Source organism: Schistocerca gregaria, chromosome 5 (assembly GCF_023897955.1).
Source record: "Schistocerca gregaria isolate iqSchGreg1 chromosome 5, iqSchGreg1.2, whole genome shotgun sequence".
Taxonomy (NCBI): Eukaryota; Metazoa; Arthropoda; class Insecta; order Orthoptera; family Acrididae; genus Schistocerca; species Schistocerca gregaria.
This window is the reverse complement of record NC_064924.1, coordinates 156730870-156756313: the sequence shown is the minus strand read 5'-3', so window position 1 is coordinate 156756313 and position 25444 is coordinate 156730870. Positions and strand designations below refer to the sequence as shown.

General features: G+C 45.4%; 1 protein-coding gene across 1 annotated transcript in view; it reads left to right on the top strand.

Annotated features, from left to right (window-relative positions):
• The first annotated feature begins 11326 nt into the window (after positions 1–11326).
• LOC126272799 (probable cytochrome P450 6a14) overlaps positions 11327–25444 on the top strand; it is a 68917-nt gene continuing 54799 nt past the window's right edge. Inside the window, exons 1-2 of the mRNA XM_049975956.1 lie at positions 11327–11436; positions 18949–19213. Of these exons, the coding sequence (XP_049831913.1) occupies positions 18997–19213 (217 nt within the window). The 5' untranslated portion in view covers positions 11327–11436; positions 18949–18996. The remainder of the gene's footprint in view (positions 11437–18948; positions 19214–25444) is intronic.

Below are 25444 nucleotides of genomic sequence, written 5' to 3'. Positions count from 1 at the left end.
CATTTCTGATATTCATGGTACACTCGTGAAATGGTCGTACGGGAAAATCCCCACTTCATCACTAGCTCGGAGATGCTGTGTCCCATTACTCGTGCGCCGACTGCAACACCACGTTCAAACTCACTTAAATCTTCATAACCTGCCATTATAGCAGTAGTAACCAATCTAACAAGTGCTCCAAACACTTGCTGCCTTATGTAGGCGTTGCCGACCGTAGCGCCATATTCTGTCTGTTTATATATCTCTGTATTTGAATAGGCATGTGTATAACAGTTTTTTTAGTGCTTCAGTGTATTTAAGTGGTTAGCATTGCAAGATCATTGGTCAATGTAAGTGTGAAACAGGCCATTGGAAAAGTGAAATGCTGGTGCATTAATAATTGGTGTAACAACAACAATGTTGAATTCAAGTGTGTAAATATGCATGCATTGTGTTGTAGATATGCCGAATGTCAGTTTGTGGGAGTTCCATGCCTGCTATTCTTAGTTAGTCAATGCAGGTACGGTTAATGCTGTTTGTGGATGACCTTGGAGTTGTCGTTCGATGATGCCGATACGTGCACTTCGGAGACAGACCTGGTGATGAAGTAGGCCAACGCAACGTGTCGACACTCTACGAGCATGTTGGGTTACAACAGCGGTATGTGGGCGAGCGTTATCCTGTTGGGATGCTGTTCATGAATGGCAGTTAAACGGATAGAATAACCAGACTGACAGAAAATTTGCAATCAGGGTGTGTGGGATAGCCATTAGGGTGCCCCTGCGGTCATTCTAAATCGCATCCCAGACCATAACTCCAGGTGTAGGTCAGTGTGTCTAGCATGTAGAAAGATTGTATGCAGGTTCTCAGCTGGCATACTTCCAACCAACACACCATCACTGGTATTGAGGCAGAACCACCTTTCATCAGGAAGAAAACAAAGATCTCGAGCCTGCCCTTCAATGAGCTCTCGCTTGATCCCACTGAAATCGCTGAAATGGCTGTGGTTTGGGGTCAGCGGAATGCACGAGACAGGGCGTCTGGCTCGGAGTTGACTTTGAAGTAATAGATTTGTAACAGTTCGTTGCGTCACTATGGTGCAAACTACTGCTCAAATTGCTGCTGCAGATGCAGTACGATGAGCACAGCAATACGCCGAACACGACGGTTTTGCCTTTTGGTAGTGCCACGTCGTCGTCCGGAGTCCGATGTTGTTGCGACGTTACATTCCCATGATCACCGCTACCATAAATCATGTACAGTTACTACGTTCCTGCCAAGTCCATCCACACTACTGGCCATTAAAATAGCTACACCAAGAAGAAATGCAGATGATAAATGGGTATTCATTGCACAAACATATTATACTAGAACTGACATTTGATTACATTTTCAAGCAACTTGGGTGCATAGATCCTGAGAAATAAGTATCCAGAACAACCACCTCTAGCCGTAATAACGGCCTTGATACGCCTGAGCGGGGCTTGGATGGCGTGTACATGTACAGCTACCCATGCAGCTTCAACACGATACCACAGTTCATCAAGAGTGGTGACTGGCGTATTGTTACGAGCCAGTTGCTCGGCCACCATTGACCAGACGTTTTCAATTGGTGAGAGATGTGGAGAATGTGCTGCCCATGGCAGTGGTCGAACATTTTCTGTATCCAAAAAGGCCCGTACACGACCTGCAACACGCGATCGTGCATTATCCTCCTGATATGTAGTGTTTCGCAACGATCGAATGAAGGGTAGAGCCACGGGTCGTAACACATCTGAAATGTAACGTCCACTATTCAAAGTGCCGTCAATGCGAACGAGAGGTGACCGAGACGTGTAACTAATGGCATCTCATACCATCGTGCCGGGTGATACGCCAGTATGGCGATGACGAATACACGCTACCAATGTGCGTTCACCGCGATGTCTCCAAACACGGATGCGACCATCATGACTCTGTAAACAGAACCTGGATTCATCCGAAAAAATGACTTTTTGCCATTCGTGCACCCAGGTTCGTCGTTGAGTACACTGTCGTAGGCGCTCCTGTCTCTGATGCAGCGTCAAGGGTAAACGCAGCCATGGTCTCCGAGCTGATAGTCCATGCTGCTGCAAACGTCGTCGAACTGTTGGTGCAGATGGTTATTGTCTTCCAAACGTCCCCATCTGTTGACCCAGGAATTAGACGTCGCTGCACGATCCGTTACAGCCATGCGGATAAGATGCCTGTCATCTCGACTGCTACTGATGCGAGGCCGTAGGGATCCAGCACGGCGTTCCATATTACCCTCCTGAACCCACCGATTCCATATTCTACTAACAGTCATTGGATCTCGACCGACGCGAGTAGCAAAGCCGTGATCCGATAAACCGCATTCGCGATAGGCTACAATCTGACTTTTGCCAAAGTCGGAAACGTGATGGTACGCATTTGTTCTGCTTACACGAGGCATCACAACAACGTTTCACCAGGCAAGGCCGGTCGACTGCTGTTTGTGTATGAGAAATTTGTTGGAAACTTTCCTCATGTCAGGCGTTGTAGGTGTCGCCACCGGCGCCAACCTTGTGTGAATGCTCTGAGAAGCTTGTCATTTGCATATCACAGCATCTTCTTCCTTTTGGTTAAATTTCGCGTCTGTAGCACGTCATCTTCGTGGTGTAGCAATTTTAATGGTCAGTAGTGTACAATATCGCAGAAGGAAAATGTAGCTTCTCATGGCCCTATTGGACGACCTCTTTCAAACTCAATTAGGGGCTGATCATGGTGCCATTCTTGACTAACATCAAGTCTTCACGCCCAGTCTCAAAGGTAACTAATGCTCACGACCGCTACAGCGTGTATTTAAAGCAAACCTGGTTTGCATCCTCTTGGTACCACTAGCACCACTCTTATGCGACAGCAGCGAAATTTTAGTAGACACCGTCTTTCATATGTAAAAACATACTTACCGACTTTCGTTTATATCGCTCAACTCCTTATTGGTGTGGGAACTTTTTTTCCGTCAGTGTATTAATGGTAAGCAAAATTCACAACTCAAATACTAATCTGCCAAAGCAGTTCGATGTATCTCTCAAAAATTCTCGAGGAATGTACTCCGAAGTTTTTCGAGCGACTTTAATTTCATAAATAAAAGTTAGATTTTTCTAGGGACCGCATGTCATGTGGTAGAATGCTCTACTGCTATGTGCGTTCAGTAAACCAGGATCGATTCCTGGCTGTGGTAAAGTTTAGTCAAAGATGCATTTTCCACGAACGTTTTCGTGAAGCGTAAAATACATAAAGACAAAAAATTATTATTTTAAAACTGAAACACACTCTATTAATAATATTTTATAATGACTGTGTGTGCAGTGCACAACTAGAAATAAGAATACGTGCAATTTTCATAATAATTACGGTTGTATTCTTGTTAATTCGTCAACAGCCTTGCAGCAGTGGTAACACCGCTAGCCGTCATATCACCGAAGTTAGGGCTTCGGGCATGGCTAGCACTTGGACGACTTCCTACAGGGTCTGCCGAGCGCTATTGGTAAGCGGGAGGCTAATTGAGGAGCTACTTAAATGAGAAGAACCGGCTCCGGTCACGAAAACTGAAAATGGCCGGGAGAGCGATGTTCTCACCACATGCCTCTCCATATACGAGGGGCGTTTGAAACGTCTGTGCAAAAATAAAGCTACTTACGTGTTTGTGGTAAACCTTTTTTATTTTTCGAGATAGTCTCCTTTTACACTTCTACACTTCGTCCAACGCTGTCCTAATTTGTTGATCCCTTCCGAATAATAGGAATTGTCCTAGTCTGCAAAATAGCTATTAGTTGCTGCAATCACCTCCTCGTTTAAATAAAATCTTTGTCCCACCAGCCATTTCTTCAAATTGGGGGGAACAAATGGTAGTCCGAGGGAGCCAAGTCTGGAGAATCTGGGGGATGTGAAACGAGCTGGAATCCTGTTTCCAATAATGTTGCGACCACAACTGCTGAGGTGTGTGCTGGTGCACTGTCGGAAAAGGACCATTTTGCGGTCCAATCGGCAGCGTTTTTCTTGAAGCTCGGTTTTCAAACGGTCCAATAACGTAAAATAATATGCACCTGTAATAGTTTTACCCTTTTTCAGATAGTCGATGAGTATTATCCCCTGCGAATCCCAAAAGATAGTAGCCATAACCTTTCCGGCCGAAGGAATAATGGTCTTCGCCTTTTTTGGTGCAGATTCTCCCTTAGTAACCCATTGTTTAGATTTTTTGGTCTCAGGAGCATATTAATGTATCCATGTTTCATCCACAGTGACGAAACGACGCTTAAAGTCCTGCGTATTCTTCCTGAACAGCTGCAAACAATCCTTGCAACACTTCACACGATTCCGTTTTTGGTCAAGCATGAGCAATCGCGGAACCCATCTTGCGGATAGCTTTCTCATGTCCAAATGTTTATGCAAAATATTATGCACCCTTTCATTCGAGATGCCCACAGCACTAGCAATCTCACGCACCATAACTCTTCTGCCATCCATCACCATATCATGGATTTTATCAATGATTTCTGGAGTCGTAACCTCCACAGGGCGTCCAGAACGTTCAGTATCACTTGTACCCATATGGCCACTCCGAAAATTTTGAAACTATTTATAAATTGTTCTAATCGAAGGTGCAGAGTCACCGTGATGTTTCCAAGCTTCTCTTTAGTCACCTGGGGCGTATTACCTTTCATAAAGTAATGTTTAATCACCACACGAAATTCATTTTCGTCCACTTTTTGAGAATCACTCGACTTCCTTGATTCACACGAATGTCAAACACAAAGAAATACACCAATGTGCTTCCTTTCCAAAGATGCTACTAACTAAACATGACCTGGATACGCGCCGGTGGTGCCATCTCTCGGACTTTGCACTGACTTTTCAAACACCCCTCGTACGTATACAGCAAGACGCCCATCGGCTGAGGACGACACGGCGGCGGTCGGTCGATAGTGATGGGTCTACAGAGGTCTGTTCGGACAGAGTTTATTCAGTGCGTTAATAATCATATATTAGTTGAGTTTTATATTTAAATAATGTGTGTTTTCGAACTGAACCGAAAAAAAACTAAAAAAGTAATGACTGCACGAGACACGAACCAACCATCTGGCGGTAACCAGTCTCGGGCAATAGTGGTTTTTTTTTGCATCTTTGATTATTTTACGCTTCACGGAAAGACTCACAGAACGTTGCACCTTTATTTAAAAAACGGCGTCAGCCAGGGATGGAAAGCAGGTCCTCTACGTCGCAGAGCCACGATGCCGGTCGGAATATTGAATGTACTTTAGCGCATTAGAGAAAAAACGGAAAACTTGAAAGTCGATTTACTCGACAATCTTTAGAGTTGCATCAAACAGCTTTGGGCAACTGATATTTGAATTCCGAAGGTCACGCACCACAAATATAAGAAATTACAAAAGCCCAACTGTCGTGTAGTCTGCTTGTTAGACATCTCTACTAGTTTTGGTTTCATAGTGGAGGACCAGTTAATTTAGCGTCATAGAGAGCGCTTTTTTAAGATCTTGATGAACTGTGCATGACATATGGGAAGGTATTTGAACACGCGCTCGAGTGACGTAACTTTGCGAATTTCTCTGAAGCCCTCAGCGGTGCCCAAATTTTCCTGAGATCGCCCGCTTCCATTTGCGGTTCATGAGGCTGTTCAAGTGGAAATCGCAGAGCTTCAAGACCAAGGAGTTATTTCCCCGGTTTCCACTAGTCAATGGACAACTCCTATAGAGGTCATTAAAATCCGAACGGATCGTTACGTCTCCGCGGTGATTTTAAGTCCACAGTTAATTCACAGTCTAATTCTGATCGATATCCACTACCTCGCCCAGAGGCGTTGTTCTTTAAGCTAACTGGGAGCCAATATTTTTCTAAAACTGATTTAAAGGACGCATATCTACAACTGCCACTTGATGAGTTTTCCCGTTAGTTGCCTAGTTCTACACCAAAATGGTTCAAATGGCTCTGAGCACTATGGGACTTAACATCTATGGTCATCAGTCCCCTAAAACTTAGAACTACTTAAACCTAACCAACCTAAGGACATCACACACATCCATGCCCGAGGCAGGATTCGAACCTGCGACCGTAGCAGTCGCGCGGTCCCGGCCTGAAGCGCCTCGACCACCGCGGCAGGCCACTCGCGAAGGGCGCCTGGAAAGAATGGATTGTCTAAAGCCTCCGTATTAGCTCAAATTTCTCGAATTTTCTCGTATTGGTCGCTTCTTGAGATGTATGTGGGATGACGTAATATGTTGTCAGACACTTCCCGGAAAATATTATCTCCATATTCCAATAGTAGGCCTCTCCGTGAAGCTCAAAGCCTCTCTTGTAGCATGCCACCAGAGTTTTCTGAGCGTCTCTGTAACGCGCCGACCAAATGATCCTGTGACGAAACGTTCGATCTTCTCTATCTCTTCTATCAGTCCTACCAGGGAAGGTACTGATCCAGGGTTTCCACACTGTGTAAATTATTTGGACGTTGTTATCGTTACGAGGTCGGCCCATGCAGAACATTACGAGAATCATGAATCCCTCTTTAAGCGACTCCACTAACCATAAACAACTGCAAGCGTTTTTGCATAAAATCACGTACTACACCAAGTCCATTCCCCAAGTCGTACAAATCGCGCACCCTCTAAATCAGCTGCGCAAGGAAAGTGTCAAATGTGTGCGGTCGCCGTCCTGTCAAGAGGTTTTTCAGTGCCTGAAGGTCCGTCTTAAGGTAGCTCCATGTCCCATGCCCTATATGCCGGGTCTGCCGTTAACGTTGTAGACGGACGCGTCGCAGTACGGCATTGTGATGGTTTTGTGGCACAAGTTGACACATGGTTCGATGCGCCCAATTGCCTTCTCCTCCATAACGTCGAACTCTGGCCAGCTCAACTACTCCCACGTTGAGAAAGCTTTGGCGATTACTTATGGAGTAAAAAAGTTTCTTGAATATTTGCGTGGCAGCTAATTTCACCTGTTGACTGTCCACAAACCTTTGATTCCCTTGTTCGTGCATAGGTCTAAGCTCCCGGATTAGACGACGCAAAGTCTGCATTATTTTTAGGCGGGCACCACCACGACATCCATTTTCATCCCACCGCCTATCAAGCGAACGCAGATGCTCTGCTTGCTTCCCTCTTAGGTCCGACTCGGAACTCGGTCGCCATGAAACTGTTTGCTTTGCCCTGGATCAAAAGCTGCAAACTACTAACGTAAGACCACATATACGAACCTCTATCTGCAGATGTGGAGCTGACAGCACCCTTCACAAACTACCAATGTCCTTAGAACATTGGTGCACCGGGCACATGTTTTTTTTTTTTTTTTCTCATGAAGACAGCCTTACAAAGAAGCTACAACATCTACAGTCGATTTTCGAAGATAATGCCAACTCTTCACATCAGGTTAGTGCTGCGCTAAGGAGGAAGAAACGTGACCACCCATAATATCAAGAAATAAGGAGCTATTTATGTCCAGAGCATTCCTTCCACAAGTCGGCCACATTTTGTCAAAAGTAGTCACGATCCTAAGCAAACATCAAATTAAAGTTATCTTCTGGCCACTGTTGAAGGTTAGTGCTCTTTTCGGTTCGGCAAAAGACGATCAGGGACTGCGGAAGGCCGATATTTACAAAATTCGTTGCGAGTGTGTCAGGCAATACACACAGTACACAAAAGGTGTGTTGAAGATGAGCAATACACACGCCGTTTGCTCCCCAGTAACAGGGTCATAGCTGATCATTGCATTACCACGGGACATTCTATGGATTATTATGCCACAAAAATCTTGGGTCCGGAGAGATCCTTTTGGAATTCAGAAAATAAAGATTCTCTGGAAATACGTCTAGCGCAAGATCTTAAAAATCGTGACGTCGGATTTCAACTGGACAAGGCCTGGAACACTGATCTCTTTAATTTGTTCTGAGAGAAAACACGCTATTCATAATGACACATCTGGCGACAACTGACGTTAGTTTTTAGCGTCGCGGGCGCGCTTTCCGACAGAGTGCGGACATGTAGTTTCACCTTTAAGAAGGCTCTCGTGCGCCACAGAGGGAACAGTGTTTGCAGAGGGAGCGGATTTCGAAAGAGAACGCTCCTGTGACAGCTGCCAATGTGCATGAGTTTTCTCACCAGTTTTTGCTATAAAGCCAACACCCTGAATTGGCAGATTCAAATCCTTGAACGCCATGCACTCTGCCTCGCCTTTCGTATCTGCCATCCCGAACACGGATCCTCTACGACTTCATCCCTTTCCCACAACTTCTCCTTTTCCTCGAACACATCTGCAGACTCTAGACCTTCTGCAGTCTCGGTCCCCACCCCTGGTGTCTTCTATCCTCTCTGCCCCAGCCCCTTGTCTCGCCTTTACCGTTGTTGTCCCGCCCTCTCTCCATCTCCACACCCTCCACCTCCTTTCCCAACGCAACTTGCAGCAGTTACCCCTCCCAGATGACGAACTTCGCCCTGATTTCTACCCCTCCTACCACCTTCGTCTTCCCCTGAGCGGTTTTTACCTTCCTCCTCCCCTCCCTTTCCCGTAAAGCCCTTCTTTGTCCCTGCACTCCCTCCTCACTTGCCTTCCCTCTCCATCTCTCACGCTACCCGTCTCGTTCCCCCTGGTGCGACCCCCGACCTCCCTTTCTTTTCATCCCACCCTATCCAGTCCCCCTCCCTGCTGCTCTTTCTCCCTACTGTCAGGTCTCCTCTCTCTCGGCAAGTTCCTCCCAGCAGTTTTCATTCTTTGTCAGGTGTGCCCCGTCTCATGCAGTGGCTTCAAAGTGTGTTCGTTCTGGGATGTTTTAATACTGTGGCCACCTTTTAACTTGTGCGTGTGATTTCGGTGTATCTCCCATGCTCCACGACTCTCCATCCATGTTTTTTAACTTTATGTCGACTTTGCAGTTGTTCCACAATGAACGTCTTCCTGTAAATTTCAACCCCCACTGTCTCCCCTTATTATGTTCTTATGTCCCCCTTTTTATCGCCTTTTGTATGTATCGTTTTCATCTTTTAACTAAATGTATCACCCGGGTGAAGAGCGGCGGATTGTGACAGTGCCAGCTCTCCCCTGCCCATTTGGGGCAGTGGAATGAAGTCACAATAAAGAGGGGCTGGGGGGGGGGGGGGGGGGGAAACAGGCAGCCTTCAGTGACGGACGCTCACCTAAAGATGGCTTGGTGGTTGCCAGCGGAAATATTGTGACAAGAAGTCAGCCTGATCCGACTGAAATCGAGAAACCATGTAGAATACTTTGGACAAATCCCTGCTGATGGCGCGCGTGATCGACATTAAACACACATGCCACTCTTGCTGTGCCTCCTCCCTCAATGACGCGTCCCCAGGGCATTTGTAAATTGTGCCAACAAAGCATAGCAGTGTGAAAACCGGTGCTCTATGTCGTTGTCAGACAATTCATTAACAACACTCTGTCTAAGTCCATTCATTTTCAAATAATTTTTGAAGTAGTCATAGATTGTTAGAATCAGTACTTGAAGGTCAGTTGCTCTTTTGCTAACAGATTTCATTGGACACCGCTCAGTCGATTGGACGATGGTCGCACACGTTTCCTTTCGTCTTTTCTTACGTTGCTACACGGCCTGTCCGTGATACTGCCTGAAACAAAAGCAAGTTTCTCTGAATGAAGCAGGGTTTCTTTACGAGGGGAAGCGTTCCCAAAACAAATTCTGTCATTTTTTATCTTGCCTCTGGACTTTGAGGCATCCACATGTTGTTGTTGTTGTTGTGGTCTTCAGTCCTGAGACTGGTTTGATGCAGCTCTCCATGCTAATTTATCCTGTGCAAGCTCCTTCATCTCCCTGTACCTACTGCAACCTACATCCTTCTGAATCTGCTTAGTGTATTCATCTCTTGGTCTTCCTCTACGATTTTTACCCTCCACATTGCTCTCCAATGCTAAATTTGTGATCCCTTGATGCCTCAGGACATATCCTATCAACCGATCCCTTCTTCTAGTCAAGTTGTGCCACAAACTTCTCCCCAATCCTATTCAATACCACCTCATTAGTTACGTGATCTACCCACCTAATCTTCAACATTCTTCTGTAGCACTACATTTCGAAAGCTTCTATTCTCTTCTTGTCTAAACTATTTATTGTCCATGTTTCACTTCCATACATGGCTACACTCCAAACAAATACTTTCAGAAACGACTTCCTGACACTTAAATCTATACTCGATGTTAACAAATTCTTCTTCTTCAGAAACGCTTTCCTTGCCATTGCCAGTCTACATTTTATATCCTCTCTACTTCGACCATCATCAGTTACTTTGCTCTCCAAATAGCAAAACTCCTTTACTACTTTAAGTGTCTCATTTCCTAATCTAATTCCCTCAGCATCACCCGACTTAATTCGACTACATTCCATTATCCTCGTTTTGCTTTTGTTGATGTTCATCTTATATCCTCCTTTCAAGACACTGTCCATTCCGTTCAACTGCTCTTCCAAGTCCTTTGCTGTCTCTGACAGAATTACAATGTCATCGGCGAACCACGAAGTTTTTATTTCTTCTCCCTGGATTTTAATACCTACTCCATATTTTTCTTTTGTTTCCTCCACTGCTTGCTCAATATACAGATTGAATAACATCAGGGAGAGGCTACAGCCCTGTCTCACTCCCTTCCCAACCACTGCTTCCCTTTCATGCCCCTCGACTCTCATAACTGCCATCTGGTTTCTGTACAAATTGTAAATAGCCTTTCGCTCCCTGTATTTTATCCCTGCCACCTTTAGAATTTGAAATAGAATATTCCAGTCAACATTGTCAAAAGCTTTCTCTATGTCTACAAATGCTAGAAATGTAGGTTTGCCTTTCCTTAATATTTCTTCTAAGATAAGTCGTAAGGTCAGTATTGCCTCACGTGTTCCAACATTTCTATGGAATCCAAACTGATCTTCCCAGAGGTCGGCTTCTACCAGTTTTTCGATTCGCCTGTAAAGAATTCGCGTTAGTATTTTGCAGCCTCCACATACACAACACTAATTGCTCCTCAAACGTCCAACTGTGTACGCTTACATCAGCCGTGGCTTCTCATCTGAAATAATACTGAGAACAAAATTCAACACTAAGAACAACATTTTTAGTCAGAGTCAAAGTAGGAACACCAATAAGACGTGTACTCATTTTACCAATTGTGCAAAGCCAAGAGTGATATGGCGACTTTTCGCACGTAGTGTAGATGCTGCCTCTGTCTCAAGTAGTCGACTCGTTCGTAATCATTGTCGGTACCTAAGAAGCTGCTTCCTGTTTCCTGTGGAGTCATGCGCCCTTATCGCGTTATCAGGCGCGCCTGTCTCTGCGCTGTTCTTATATACAATCTCCGTCGCTCGCAAGGAGCACAGTCCACGAAGATATTTGCAAAGTGAAGTCGCGCCCTTGCCGCGCCGAAAGTCAAAAACCTGTAGACCTGGGCTGATAGGTAAGTGTCTAAAAAATAACCTAATACCTATATAAAACATTGCGCGTCCACTTGCATTTCTTCGTCAACGTACGCGTTCTTATTCGAGTGTAGTCTAGAATGACAACGATAGAGCATCTCACACCTTTTACTTGGGTATTGCACAGTCTTATTGAGAATCACCGTTGTGTAAAGCTAAATGTTTCACTTTTTTGTGTTTTCACGTCCCATTGACAGCGATGAAGTCGAAGATGAAGCACAAACTCTGTCAGGAAACGACTGAGTAATCGAACGTTTTCAAGTAATCTTCAGAAGTAGAGACGGAGGCTCTATCCTTGACTGGAGCACCGCTTCACGCGATCCGAAGGGCCTCCTTGATTCCCAGTGCGACGCAAAGATCCACCTTATCGCTACCAGATAACAGCAATCAGTTCTTTGTATGATAGAAAACAGAGATAGTATAGCTTCCCGTCTAAATACTCTCATATCAGGGAATCCAGAAGAAACCTATAAAGCGAAAAATCAATAATCACAAAATATGTGGAGCAGTAAGAAGCTGTTTTCAAAGTCAGTACGGAAAAACATGGAAATTTTTTGTAATCAATTAAAGTTACTGTCAGAATAATCACATATCCGATGTGTGACCAAGAAGCGGCGTCACCAGTCGGTGGAAAGGGAAGTATTCTGACAGCAGTTTCAATGAGGTATAAAAAAAGTCCACGTTTTTCTGTACAGTCTTTGAAAACCGCATCTCTCCACACTTTGCGATTATTGATTTTTCTCTTTTTTTATTTACTTTGTTTGTGTAATGGCGTAGTGCCAACACCAAACCCGCTGCGATTACATATGTTCCGCGAAGGCCATCAGCCTTCAGAATAGCATCCAGAAGGGGCGCGTGATATTCCACAACAGCAAACAAGATTTCAGCACTCATTCCCGTCTCGTCACAGCAGTCAGCTGTTTTCAGCTTGCTCTGTGAGGTCCACTGACTGCACTTCAAGTACGCTTACGCGAACCTTTTCTTGTTTTTCTGTAAGAAAACCATTCCCTAAATTTATAGACGTACACTGTCTGATCTAAGGTATCCGGACACCCTACGTAGTACGCAACTGCCCATTAGATGTCACGAGAGGCGCACCCGCTAGTATAAAAGCTGGTGGGTAATATCATGTCGTCCCTCGTCTAAATTCTACAAGTCCCTTGAAATCCTGGAAAGATATCCACTCCGCCTTGCCTTCCAGATCCGCCTAGCTTCTCCAACTCGCATCCTACAGTAACTCATCCACATCTCACACCGTCTTCTCTTCATGCAGCACATTTGGATCCGATACGTAAGCCGTAAAACCCGGTCCCAGCACCCGTTTCCCACTGATTAATCGACAATCCTGCTAACCTGCTGCGCCACTACATCCATATTCCACATTCCATGCACCTCCACGCCTTATCCATCCATTCTCGCCAGACTCCTACTGCCAAAAGATGAAATCCGTTCCGCGTTATACCCCTCTTTCCAACTCTAATCACAAAGCTCCACTCCACGCCAGCCTCCAATTTTCTCCTTCCCCTTCATCCACCTTGATGACTTCTAGTCGCTGCTTGCGGCTCTACAGCGCCTACTAGTCATCATCGCACCTTCATCATGACAATTTTTTTGCGTGTCACCTAGCATCAACATTACAGCATTGCATCATTCTCGTTCAAGAGTGACTGTGTTTTAATTGCTTTATAAAATAGTCAGATGAGTTACAAAAACTACCAGTAATTTTGTCTATGTGTATTTTGACAAATCCTCGTTTATTGTCACCTGTTTTATGTAAAAATTGTCACTACCGTTCAGCTACGCATTTTTTACAAAGTCATCTGTTATTGTCACCTTTTATATGTATTTAAGTACAGTTCTTGTAACATTTGGCTGAAGAGCGATTTTTGTCCGCTGCCAGCCCGCCCACGTTGCAGGGAGCTCAAATAACAAAAAAGGAGAAACAAAAAAACGAAAAATCTTGTTGTCAGTAGAGAGGCAGTAATAGCAGAGTGGATCGGTCAGCAGCGCTCACTGACTTCAAACGTGCACTGTTCATTGAACATAACCTCAGTAATAAAATCCATCAGGCAGATTTCAACGTTTCTAAAGCTGCCCCGACTGTTATGATGTGATTGTGAAGTGGAAACGCGAAGGAATAACCACAGCTAAACCAAGACAAGGAAAACCGTTAGCACTAACAAACAGGGACCGTCCAACTTGCAGAGGGCTGTTGTAAAAAATCGCTTAAAATAAGCGAAAGCAATCACTCTTGAGTTTCAGACTGCTACCGGCAGTTCAGGTAGCACAGAGACCGTGCGTAGGGAGTTAAAAAGACTGGGGTACAATGTCCGAGCAGCTTCTCATAAGCTACACGTTTCTGTAGTCAGTGTTAAGTGACCACTGACGTGGTGTAAAGAGGGAGATCGCTAGATAATGGATGACTGGAAACGAGTGATTTTCGCTGATGAATCACGCTCTACCCTGTGGCAATCCGATGGAAGGGTCTAGGTGCTCCGATGACGATGATGATGATGTTTGGTTTGACGGGTGCTCAACTCCGCGGTTATCAGCGCCAGTTCAAATTCCCGGTCTTTACTCAGTCCAATCTCGCCACATTCGTGAATTTTTACTATCAAAAACAGTCTTGATCACAATTTATTTATTACAGTGACCTCTTTCGACACAGTAGTGGTCGAAACAGGTAACTGTAATAAATAAGACTGTTTTTGATAGTAAATATTTGTAACTCATTGATCACTGTTCACTCCCATAATGTATTCATGAATGATGACGAAATGTTGAGGACATCATAAATACCTAGTCCCCGGGCGGAGAAAATCCCCAACCTGGCGGGAATCGAACTTGGGACCCCCGGACCCAAAGGCATGGTTTTCCAAATGCCTGGGGTCCATAAGTGCCATCATGTGTAGTGTCAACAGTGAAGTACAAGTGATGTGGTGTTGCAGTATGGGTGCGTTTGTCGCAGTTAGGGTATGATCCACTTATTACGCTTAAGAAAATGCTAAATGCGGAAGGATACGAACACTTTTCATAGCATAGTGTACTGCGTGCAATAGAGAAATAGTAGAACACGGTGGCTATTTCAACATGACAATGCAGCCTGTCATAAAGCAGCATCAATGAGGCAACAGTTTATGAGCAACAACTTTCGTGAAATGGACTGGCCTGCCGAGAAATCCGATCTGAATCTAATGGCACATCTTTGGGATGAGTTAGAAAGTTGACTTTGCTGCAGAGCACAGCGTTTCTGATTTTCTTTGGTTAGCTGAGGCGCATGTCTGACAACTGGTACCGAGTAACGTAAAGCAGTGGTAAGACTCTGGTCTTAAAATCCCCGTTCGGTCGTTTAGAGTGGTTTCCCTACATCGACAAAAGCTGAGGTGGTACGCTTTGGAACGGACAAGGCCGATTTCCTTTCGAGTCCGAGCTTGCGTTCCGTCTCTAATGATCTCTCTGTCGGCGGAACGTTGAAGCCTAATTCCCTGCCCTTGACGACTGGTTTGTAAAGCAGTCTTTAGATGGGATCCATTCTATCAATTTTTTTTTTCTATTCTAGCGGTAGGTTGCGTCCCTGACGGTAAAATTTGCACCAACACAACTAAAAGATCATCCGGCCACATGCAAATCCTGTCGCAACCCTCAACTGGACTGTGAAATCTTGTGGTTTCCTACAGCCACACCCCGTATGATTTCACTCAATTTTCTCCGCTTGCTCATTCTGACAGAAAACAGGATGTGATGTTGGCATAGTGCACTTACAGCTGAACAAGGCGAATATCGTAAAACACAACAGCGCTTTTATTTCGTGAATGGTTCATTGCGATAGCAACTAGGTTTTCAGCCAAGGATTGTACGCAGATAGGCACATAGTTTGTTGTGTGTACACTCTTATCATACCAAGGTACTTAGTATGATTTCTAAAGTGGAACTACCTCTTTAAAGGCATTTTTGAAAGCTTTTAAAGAGTATAGTGATACAAAGTTTATTAATGCTGAAATCGAAATTTTAGCAAAAATATCCGAGAAATATGCTAAAAATGAAAGGCAATGAGCCAGAATCAGCCATTCCGTTGTAAACGTCGTGAAGTGCGTCTCTCGTTCCATTCTCTAGCGTTATATCAAGCCTCGAGACTGTTTACTTGTTTTCACAGAAGCCCTTAACTTGAACATAAGTGCTTCCGCACATCCGAAATCGTTTTCCTAAGCTCTTTCTGATATACTAGAAGTTAGCATATAATACCATGAACGACACTCGTAGCCGACACTCCCTCCTACTGTGTTGTAAAAAGTACATCTACAGACAAATCTGCGTGCATAGTATGCAAGCCACCGTGCGTTGCATGGCAGACATTATTTTGTACATTCCTACAAATGCAGCGAGGGAAAACGACTGTCTTATGCCTCTGTACGAGCACTAATTACTCTTGTCTTGTCTTCGCGGTCATTACGTTGGCGGCAGAAGAACCGTTCTGCAGTCAGCCGAAAATGCCGGCTCTCTGAATTTTCTCAGTAGTGTTCTGTTGAAAGAACATCGCGTTCCCTCCAGAAACTGCTATTCCAGTGCACGAAGCATGTCCGTAACACTCATTTGTTAATCGAGCCTACTGATAACAAATTTATCAGCAAGTACTGTGTGTAGTAGCAGTAGCGCCAAAAGGAAACCCGTTTTATGTTAGCAGCATATACCTATCTTCTTGCTGCATAAAACGAAGGAGTTCGGCCTCAGGACTGCACATGACCATGTTTACATCCCAATAGCTGATTCTGATCGCCTAAACTTTTAGTTTTAGTACACTTCTCGAAAACTACAACTAAAAGTTTCAAAGCAACATTAGCAAGCATAATACGAGGGTTGGCTGAAGAGTAATGCCTCCACCTTCGTAACTCTTCAACAGTTGGCAGGATTGGTATGTGGCAGGTACAGGCTTGTTCTGTAGCCTCTTCCTCACAGCTCCAGTTGGCGGGAAGGCTTAGCATGAACGGTTGTGTTGTTACGGTGCAAAGTATGGAACCATGCCCAGACGGTCGGTCTATGCATTTTATGCAACGTGCAGTCTTTGAATTCCTGACAGCAGAAGGTATCACCTCAAAGGAGATTCATCAGAGAATAAAAGCAGTTGTTGGTGATTGTGTTGGTGCGAGTACTGTGCGTCTTCATTCTCCTAACGCGAGAGGAGTTCCTGGCAAATTTCAAGTGTGTGCGTTTTCATTTCACAAGTCAGCATCCGGGATACCCATCTTGCACAGATCTTCCGATAGCCCAGCAAAGTAATAATGTGCCCCACACGTTCTTTTGAAATGCAGATTGCGCTTGCATTTTCTCTCTGAGTGATAACGAAGATCGTCCTGAATCAAATGGTTCAAATGGCTCTGAGCACTATGGGACTCAACTGCTGAGGTCATAAGTCCCGTAGAACTTAGAACAACTTAAACCTAATTAACCTAAGGATGACACACACATCCATGCCCGAGGCAGGATTCGAACCTGCGACCGTAGCGGTCGGGCGGTTCCAAACTGTAGCGCCTAGAACCGCTCAGCCACTCCGGCCGGCGTCCTGAATCAATCTATCAACATTTTGCTTACGAAACTCGGTGGTTGCTGTCACAGGACGTCCAACTTTTTGTTTGTCATGCAGGTCAAATGTTCCCACCTCAACATCTTTAAACTTACTAGACCAACGACGCACAACACTTACATGAACACAAACGCCATAAACTGCTTTCATTCTCTGATGAATCTCTTTTGGAGTGACGCCTTCTCCTGTCAAGAATTCAATGACCGCAACGTGCCTAAATCGCATAGACTGACCGTCTGCGCAGGGTTCCATACTTAACACTGTAACAACACAACCGTTCAGTGCTAAGCCTTCCCGCCAACTGTTGGTGTAGTGAAGTGGCTACGGAACAAGCCAGTACCTGCCGCATACCAATGCCGCCAACTGTTGAAGAGTTACGAAGGGGGAGGCAATACTTTTCAATCAACCCTCGTATCACAGTATTAGCCTTTTACAGAGATTTCGTCTGTCATTAAAATGTACGACAGGCGTTCAAATTATTCCCCAATTTTTTTGGCTACTAAACCTTCTTTTTAACATAATTTCCATCGAGACGACAGCCTTACGATACCTTACTGAGAACGCCTGTATGCCCGTATGGTACCATTCTACTGCTCAACGTCGGAGCCAAAGTCTTGCTGCATCAGTAACTTCCCCATCATCCACGTACTCCTTCCCACAGGGTATACCGTCATTGTTTATGGTCTCCTGTTAGGGGGCGACGACCCCAGTGGGCAGACACCTTTGAGAATCCCAACTAGTGGATGAGTGTGTCAGCACTAACATCATAGACGATCGCTTGAACAGCGAGGTATTTGATTGCGATCCGTCGATCACCTCGAGTGAGAGTATTCGCATGTTTCAACACTGCAGTTGTCGCAACTGTGTGCGGCCGACCGACAGCGGGGGATCGGACAGGTTTGCGCAACTTGTTGCGATGATGACAGACGTCTCGTCCATCGACGCGCGTGCTTTCATTCCCTGCCAGGTCTCACAGACATTCAGCAAGCACTTATCGATATTTGTGATGTTCTAGTTTTCAACCAAAAGGAACTCAATGACAGCTCTCTGCTTGGAACGCTCCTCCCTTACCGGCGTCATTTTTAAGGCTACGTGTGAAGCCGTCACCAGTCCTGCATTTGTTCAAGCCGAACTCGGCCGAGACAAAAAAGGTGTTGTATTACTTATTGAACGGCGCTAGTGTATCATTCTATTCCGAGAAATATACTTGCTTCACTGTATCAGTCGGCAACGGCCTTGCCGCAGTGGATACACCGGTTCCCGTCAGACCACCGAAGCGCTGTCGGCCGTGCCCGGCACTTGGATGGGTGACCATCCGGGCCGCCATGTTCTGTTGCCACTTTTCGGGGTGCACTAAGCCACATGATGCCAAATGAGGAGCTACTCGACCGAATAGTAGCGGCTCCGGTCAAAGAAAACCATCGTAACGACCGGGAGAGCGGTGTGCTGACCACACGCCCCTCCAATCCGCATCCTCAGCTGAGGTTGACACGGCGGTCGGATGGTCCCGATGTGGCACTTGTGGCCCGATGACAGGGTGCTTGCTGTAACAGTCGATACGAGATTTATGAGTGTTAACCATACAACAGAGTTACACGCCACTCTGCATGCTGCCATTTGCCGACAACCTCGTTTCCATATTTTGAGTCATTCACGGAATAAAAGGGGTATTGTGACAGACTTGGACGAGTAGCCTGGTGTCCTACAGAAAGCCTTCAGTGGAGTAACCGTAGAGTTTTGACCGTAATGTGTAGAGCTGTTGAGGGAGCCACCTCGGCATTCAAGTGAAGTGACTGAGGAAAACCACAGGAGGAGCTGACGTTTACATCTTCCTAAGACTGCGTCGAGAACGGAGCTTGAAATGGTTCATTCGCAAGGTTCTTGGTCATACGCATCTGGTACTCATTCTTTTCAGAATCTGCATAGTCCCGACATCCGCTGACCGCAGCAGAGGATCGCCTTGATGGAGGGTGTGGAGTGGTGCCCGAGAGAGCTGGTGCTGTCGGCGCTGGCGGTGCTGGTGGTACTGTGGGTGTGCTACTACAGGCACTACATCTACTGGAGCACCAGGGACGTGCCGCAGCTCTGGCCCTGGACGCCGTTTGGCAACACCCGCAAGAGCATTCTCGGCACCCAGAGTTTCGCCAATGATCTCGACGAGATGTACCAACAGTTCAGAGGTGAGAACACGCTCCAAATGGACGTACGAGCATTGACATCAGAAAGGGCATTTCGCGGTTTTAATGTCCTAACTCAAGCCCTAGTTCCCATATTTCTCTGTACTAATGAGACCAGTTCTACGCACCCTCCCCGCCTCCTTAGCCAAATGGTCAGTGTGTCTGACAGCTATGTGGACGACCATGACTCAACTTCCGGTACTGCCAGAGATTTTTCCCTGGTGGAAGAACTGGAGACAGATGCACTCCTGATGCCGGTTAAGGTGCCATATGAGCGAAATGTAGCGGCTCTAACGAGGAGAACACGGCAAGTGCCATAGCTCGGTTCCCCAGAAGCTTCACTGAGTGGAAGAGTGCTCAAAATAAGCAAACACGCGGTTCGGTTTAGGTGTGGGTACTCTATCTTTTACTGAGCAAACTTTGTGCCTCTTGGCGAGTAAGTACACTACTGGCCATTAAAATTGCTACACCAAGAAGAAATGCACATGATAAAAGGGTATTCATTGCACAAATATATTTTACTAAAACTGACATGTGATTACATTTTCACTCAATTTCGGTGCATACATCCTGAGAAATCAGTACCCAGAACAACCACCTCTGGCAGTAATAACGGCCTTGATACGCCTGGGCACTGAGTCAAACAGAGCTTGGATGGCGTGCACAGGTACAGCTGCCCATGCAGCATCAACACGATACACAGTTCATCAAGAGTGGTGATTGGCGTTTTTAGACGAGCCAGTTGCTCGGCCAAAATTGACCAGACGTTTTCAATTGGTGAGAGATCTGGGGAATGTGCTGGCCAGGGTAGCAGTAGAACATTTTCTGTATCCAGAAAGGGCCGTACAGGACCTGCAACATGCGGTCGTGCATTATCCTGATGAAATGTAGGGTTTCGCAGGGATCGAATGAAGGGTGGAGCCACGGGCCGTAACACATCTGAAATGTAACGTCCACTGTTCAACGTGCCGTCAATGGGAACAAGAGGAGACCGAGACGTGTAACCAGTTGCACCCCATACCATCACGCCCAGTGACACGCCAGTATGGAGATTACGAATACACGCTTCCAATGTGCGTTCACCGCGATGTCGCCAAACACGGATGCGACCATCATGATGCTGTAAACAGAACCTGGATTCATCCAAAAAAACGACGTTCTGCCATTCGTGCATCCAGGTTCGTCGTTGAGTACACCATCGCCGGCGCTCCTGTCTGTGATGCAGCGTCAAGGGTAAACGAAGCCATGGTCTCCGAGCTGATAGTCCATGTTGCTGCAAACGTCGTCGAACTGTTCGTGCAGATGGTTATTGTCTTGCAAACGTCCCCATCTGTTGACCCAGGAATTAGACGTCTCTGCACGATCCGTTACAGACATGCGGATAAGATGCCTGTCATCTCGACTGCTACTGATGCGAGGCCGTAGGGATCCAGCACGGCGTTCCATATTACCCTCCTGAACCTACCGATTCCATATTCTGCTAACAGACATTGGATCTCGACCGACGCGAGTAGCAAAGCCGTGATACGATAAACCGCATTCGCGATGGGCTACAATCCGACCTTTATCAAAGTCGGAAACGTGATGGTACGCATTTGTCCTCCTTACACGAGGCATCACAACAACGTTTCACCAGGCAACGCCGGTCAACTGCTGTTTGTGTATGAGAAATCGGTTGGAAACTTTCCTCGTGTCAGCACGTTGTAGGTGTCGCCACCGGCGCCCAACCTTGTGTGAATGCTCTGAAAAGCTGATCATTTGCATATCACAGCATCTTCTTCCTGTGGGTTAAATTTCACGTCAGTAGCACGTCATCTTCGTGGTGTAGCAATTTTAATGGCCAGTAGTGTAGTTCAACCAAAGCGGTGGCACAGTGGCCAGTGTCGCGGCTTAACACTTTAGCGTCCCGTGTTCGATACTTGATTATTATTTTCAATTTTATTTTTGTTTTTCTTTTATCTAACCGTGTCCGTTGAAGATTACTGCCCGAATGTTTCCCACGTATATTGTAATAATGTTGACTTTACTCATCTACTAATTGTATGTGTAGTGAATGAACAAAAAGTACACAATAACTGCATGAAAATTATTTGAAATTTTTTTCGGTGAAATTCCTGTACTGTATCTTTATTCATTCAATCAGTTGCAACGACCACTTTTTGGAAAATTGATCCTTTATAAGTGCTTTGCTGCGAAATTATTGCGGGCGGGAAGTCTTCAGCAATGTTAACGACGTTTCTTTCCTGAGTGAGATTCATTTCAAGAAATGTCGCTGTGGCGAACCTGCCTTGGCGCGATGTTCCTGGTGATCGGAATCACTATGTTTCGTATACTTTTACGATCGGTATCCCCCATGGTTATGCATCACATTTTCATAAAGAATAAACAAGAATAAAATATGAGAGTTATCATAAGAATTGATATACCAATGAAGTATAAAAACATGATAATTTGAAAAGACTGTAAATTCAGAAAATAGCGTACACTCATACATCATGAAATAAATGTGTGACACATGTAGCGTAACCCAGTTGTGATATTACAGTTAATATAACGTCTTTATATCCTCCAACTGGATAAGAAACATTCGTGTAGTAACCTCCTACGGACATGAGTAGATAAATGAAAAAATGAAATAATTAAAAACAGTAGTCAGATTTCGAACATGGGACACGAAAGTGAGAGGCTACGACGCTAGCCACCAGTTGTGCTGAGTTTATCGTGCGCTAAAAGGCATCTGAGGTATTTCGAACACTTCGATGGCCGTTTCCTCAGATAAGGTCGACTACAGAAAAGACGAGAAACGTAGTCGCTTATTTTGTCTTTACTTCCACTGATGGAAGTTCCTGCGAAATTGAGTTATGGCACTTGTCGTGTTCTCCTCTTAAGTCCTGGGAAGCTGACAGTGGCCGAGAGTGTGGTGTGATGACCCAGTGCCCTTCCATGTCGCATCCGAATGACGCCATTGGCAGCGGATGACGTGGCGGTCGGTCGGGACTTTATGGCCCTACAGGACCGGTACACGGTATTACACATCTTGCACAGTCAGCTGTTTTCAGCCACAATGACCACTTTCAAGTGATCAATAACTGCACTACATTAGTTTTGACAGCGAGCTCAGTTTTTGCTTTTCACCTACTGTATTCGATTCTTGCATTACTCTCCCTGTGAATGTAGCAAACATGTAGCGAACGCATACGTGAATCTGTGGCGCTTGTTCTCTACGGTTCAGAGGTTGTTGTCAGATTAAATTCTATTGCAAACAAACCCGTATCAGGTTCTCAGAAGATAACACGACAGGAGCGCACGGCTCATTTACCACTATCATAGTTACATTGCATTCCACATGGAATTCTGTGAGCTACTGGTAAATCGTAGCGTATCGCATATTTTAGTGTCGATCACTAATGAGAAGTTCAATTGAAAGATTTCTTTCGAAGGGGAGTTAGTGTCCCTTATGATTTGTTGTGGGATGGTCTCTATTAAAAATGGGAGCATTGGCGGCCCACACTCAATCTTGACTGTGGAGTAAACTTCATGGTGAGCAGTCAGAGCAGGACTTAACATATTTACACATCTATCGACAGAAAGTGAAATGCACGAACAGCTGTGAAGTCAGTCAAACATTGCAACTACTTCCAGCTCCATGGAGTGTTCGCCATACGCTGCACGAACACTTTGTGAGGATGGGATACCTAATAAACATCTACATCAGATCTGTTCACTATAGAAAATTCATATACACAGACCACCATCGGCTTGGTTTGTATCTTGGTGGCTAGAGGGAAACCTCATACCGTATGCTGTACGACATACTAGAATCATTCTTTTGGCGTGTATCAACGTGTGCCGCGACTTTTCAATCCAGACGGTCTTTCCCTGTGTTCCGAGGGGAAAATGCTGATGTTCCTGCATCCACGCTAATCTCTGTACGCCCAGTGAGCTGCAGTTTCAGGTTTACTCGTACAGAGCTTTGGATAATGTGCCCGATTAGTAAGATGATTGTATCCAGAATAAAATTTTCACTCTGCAGCGGAGTGTGCGCTGATATGAAACTTTCTGGCAGATTAAAACTGTGTGCCGGACCGAGACTCGAACTCGGGACCTTTGCCTTTCACGGGCAAGTGCTCTGCCGAGTCTCGGTCCGGCACACAGTTTTAATCTGCCAGGAAGTTTCGAGATGGTTATAGGTTGTATGTAGCTCATACGTTGTTGGCCATTCCTGAAATGTCGTACTGTGGATAGTGCATCCACTGTGACAGTGCCAGCTAGTTGACTGTGAGCCCTGTTATCCGTACTTTGTTGACTGCAGGAAAGCAGTGGACCTCGGCAGCAGCAGTTTTACCAGAGTTCACGTTTTCACAATGCCTGCTTGCTCTGAGAGATGGACAGTCCCATGCAACTAGTCGCGATCTGATAAGCAGGTCTGACGTATCTTGATCGTCTTCAGGAGAAATGCGACTAAGATTGCCAGGTCTAAAGACAACACGACCACGTGCCACGTTGATACGCAACATTTTCTTGCCCATTACTTAAGTTTGAAACTTCAGTTTCTGCCTTTAGCATGAATTACCGCCGCCCGGGATTAGCCGAGCGGTCAGGGGGGCTGCTGTCATGGGCTGTGCGGCTGGTCCCGGCGGAGGTTCGAGTCCTCCCTCGGGCATGGGTGTGTGTGTTTGTCCTTAGGATAATTTAGGTTAAGTAGTGTGTAAGCTTAGGGACCAATGACCTTAGCAGTTAAGTACCATAAGATTTCACACACATTTGAACATTAATTATCTTTATACAGGGTGTTACAAAAAGGTACGGCCAAACTTTCAGGAAACATTCCTCACACACAAACAAAGGAAATATGTTACGTGGACATGTGTCCGGAAACGCTTACTTTCCGTGTTAGAGCTCATTTTACTACTTCTCTTCAAATCACATTAATCATGGAATGGAAACACACAGCAACAGAACGTACCACCGTGACTTCAAACACTTTGTTACAGGAAATGTTCAAAATGTCCTCCGTTAGCGAGGATACATGCATCCACCCTCCGTCGCATAGAATCCCTGATGTGTTGATGCAGCCCTGGAGAATGGCGTATTGTATCACAGCCGTCCGCAATACGAGCACGAAGAGTCTACATTTGGTACCGGGGTTGCGTAGACAAGAGCTTTCAAATGCCTCCATAAATGAAAGTCAAGGGGGTTGAGGTCAGGAGAGCGTGGAGGCCATGGAATTGGTCCGCCTCTACCAATCCATCGGTCACCGGATCTGTTGCTGAGAAGCGTACGAACACTTCGACTGAAATGTGCAGGAGCTCCATCGCGCATGAACCACATAATGTGTCGTATTTGTAAAGGCACATGTTCTAGCAGCACAGGTAGAGTATCCCGTATGAAATCATGATAACGTGCTCCATTGAGCGTAGGTGGACGAAACTAAAATGAGCTCTAACATGGAAATTAGGCGTTTCCGGACACATGTCCACATAACATCTTTTCTTTATTTGTGTGTGAGGAATGTTTCCTGAAAGTTTGGCCGTACCTTTTTGTAACACCCTGTATACAAAGAGTGTCTGTTTGTTTGTAATTCATACAAATCTACAGTTTTATTGCGCACGCCTTGCCTTCAAGACAAGAGAAAGATCATTGCCTACACAAGATATCGTAACCTGATTTGAAACATGTATGTATGTAGTATATAAAGGGGAAAGGTTGTTACCAAAAAATATATAGGCGCTACAGTCTGGAACCGCGCTATCGCTACGGTCGCCGGTTCGAATCTTCCTTGGGCAGGGATGTGTATGATGTGCTTAGGGTAGTTAGGTTTAAGTAGTTCTAAGTTCTAGGGGACTGATGACCTCAGATGTTAAGTCCCATAGTGCTCAGAACCATTTGAACCATTGATTACATATGGCATATACCATAGAAGATACTTTAGTCCGCGTTACACAGTTATTTTTATTATTAAAATCCACAGTGCCATAATGCAGGTGGTGGATACAGTTCCAATAAAATCACTTGATCGGTCGGTCGGCGGCCGACCAAAAGATCGAAGAGAACCGAAGAATTCCCACACAGTGACGTAATCACAGGCATATCTGAAAAAGTGATAACAGAGCTGAAACAGTGGAAGACGTTTTCTCCAAAAACACAATGAGATACTTATCGCAAAATGTAACAACAGGTCGCGCAACTAATTGTCTTTTCCAACGGGTGAAGACGAACTCATTCGTCGCATTC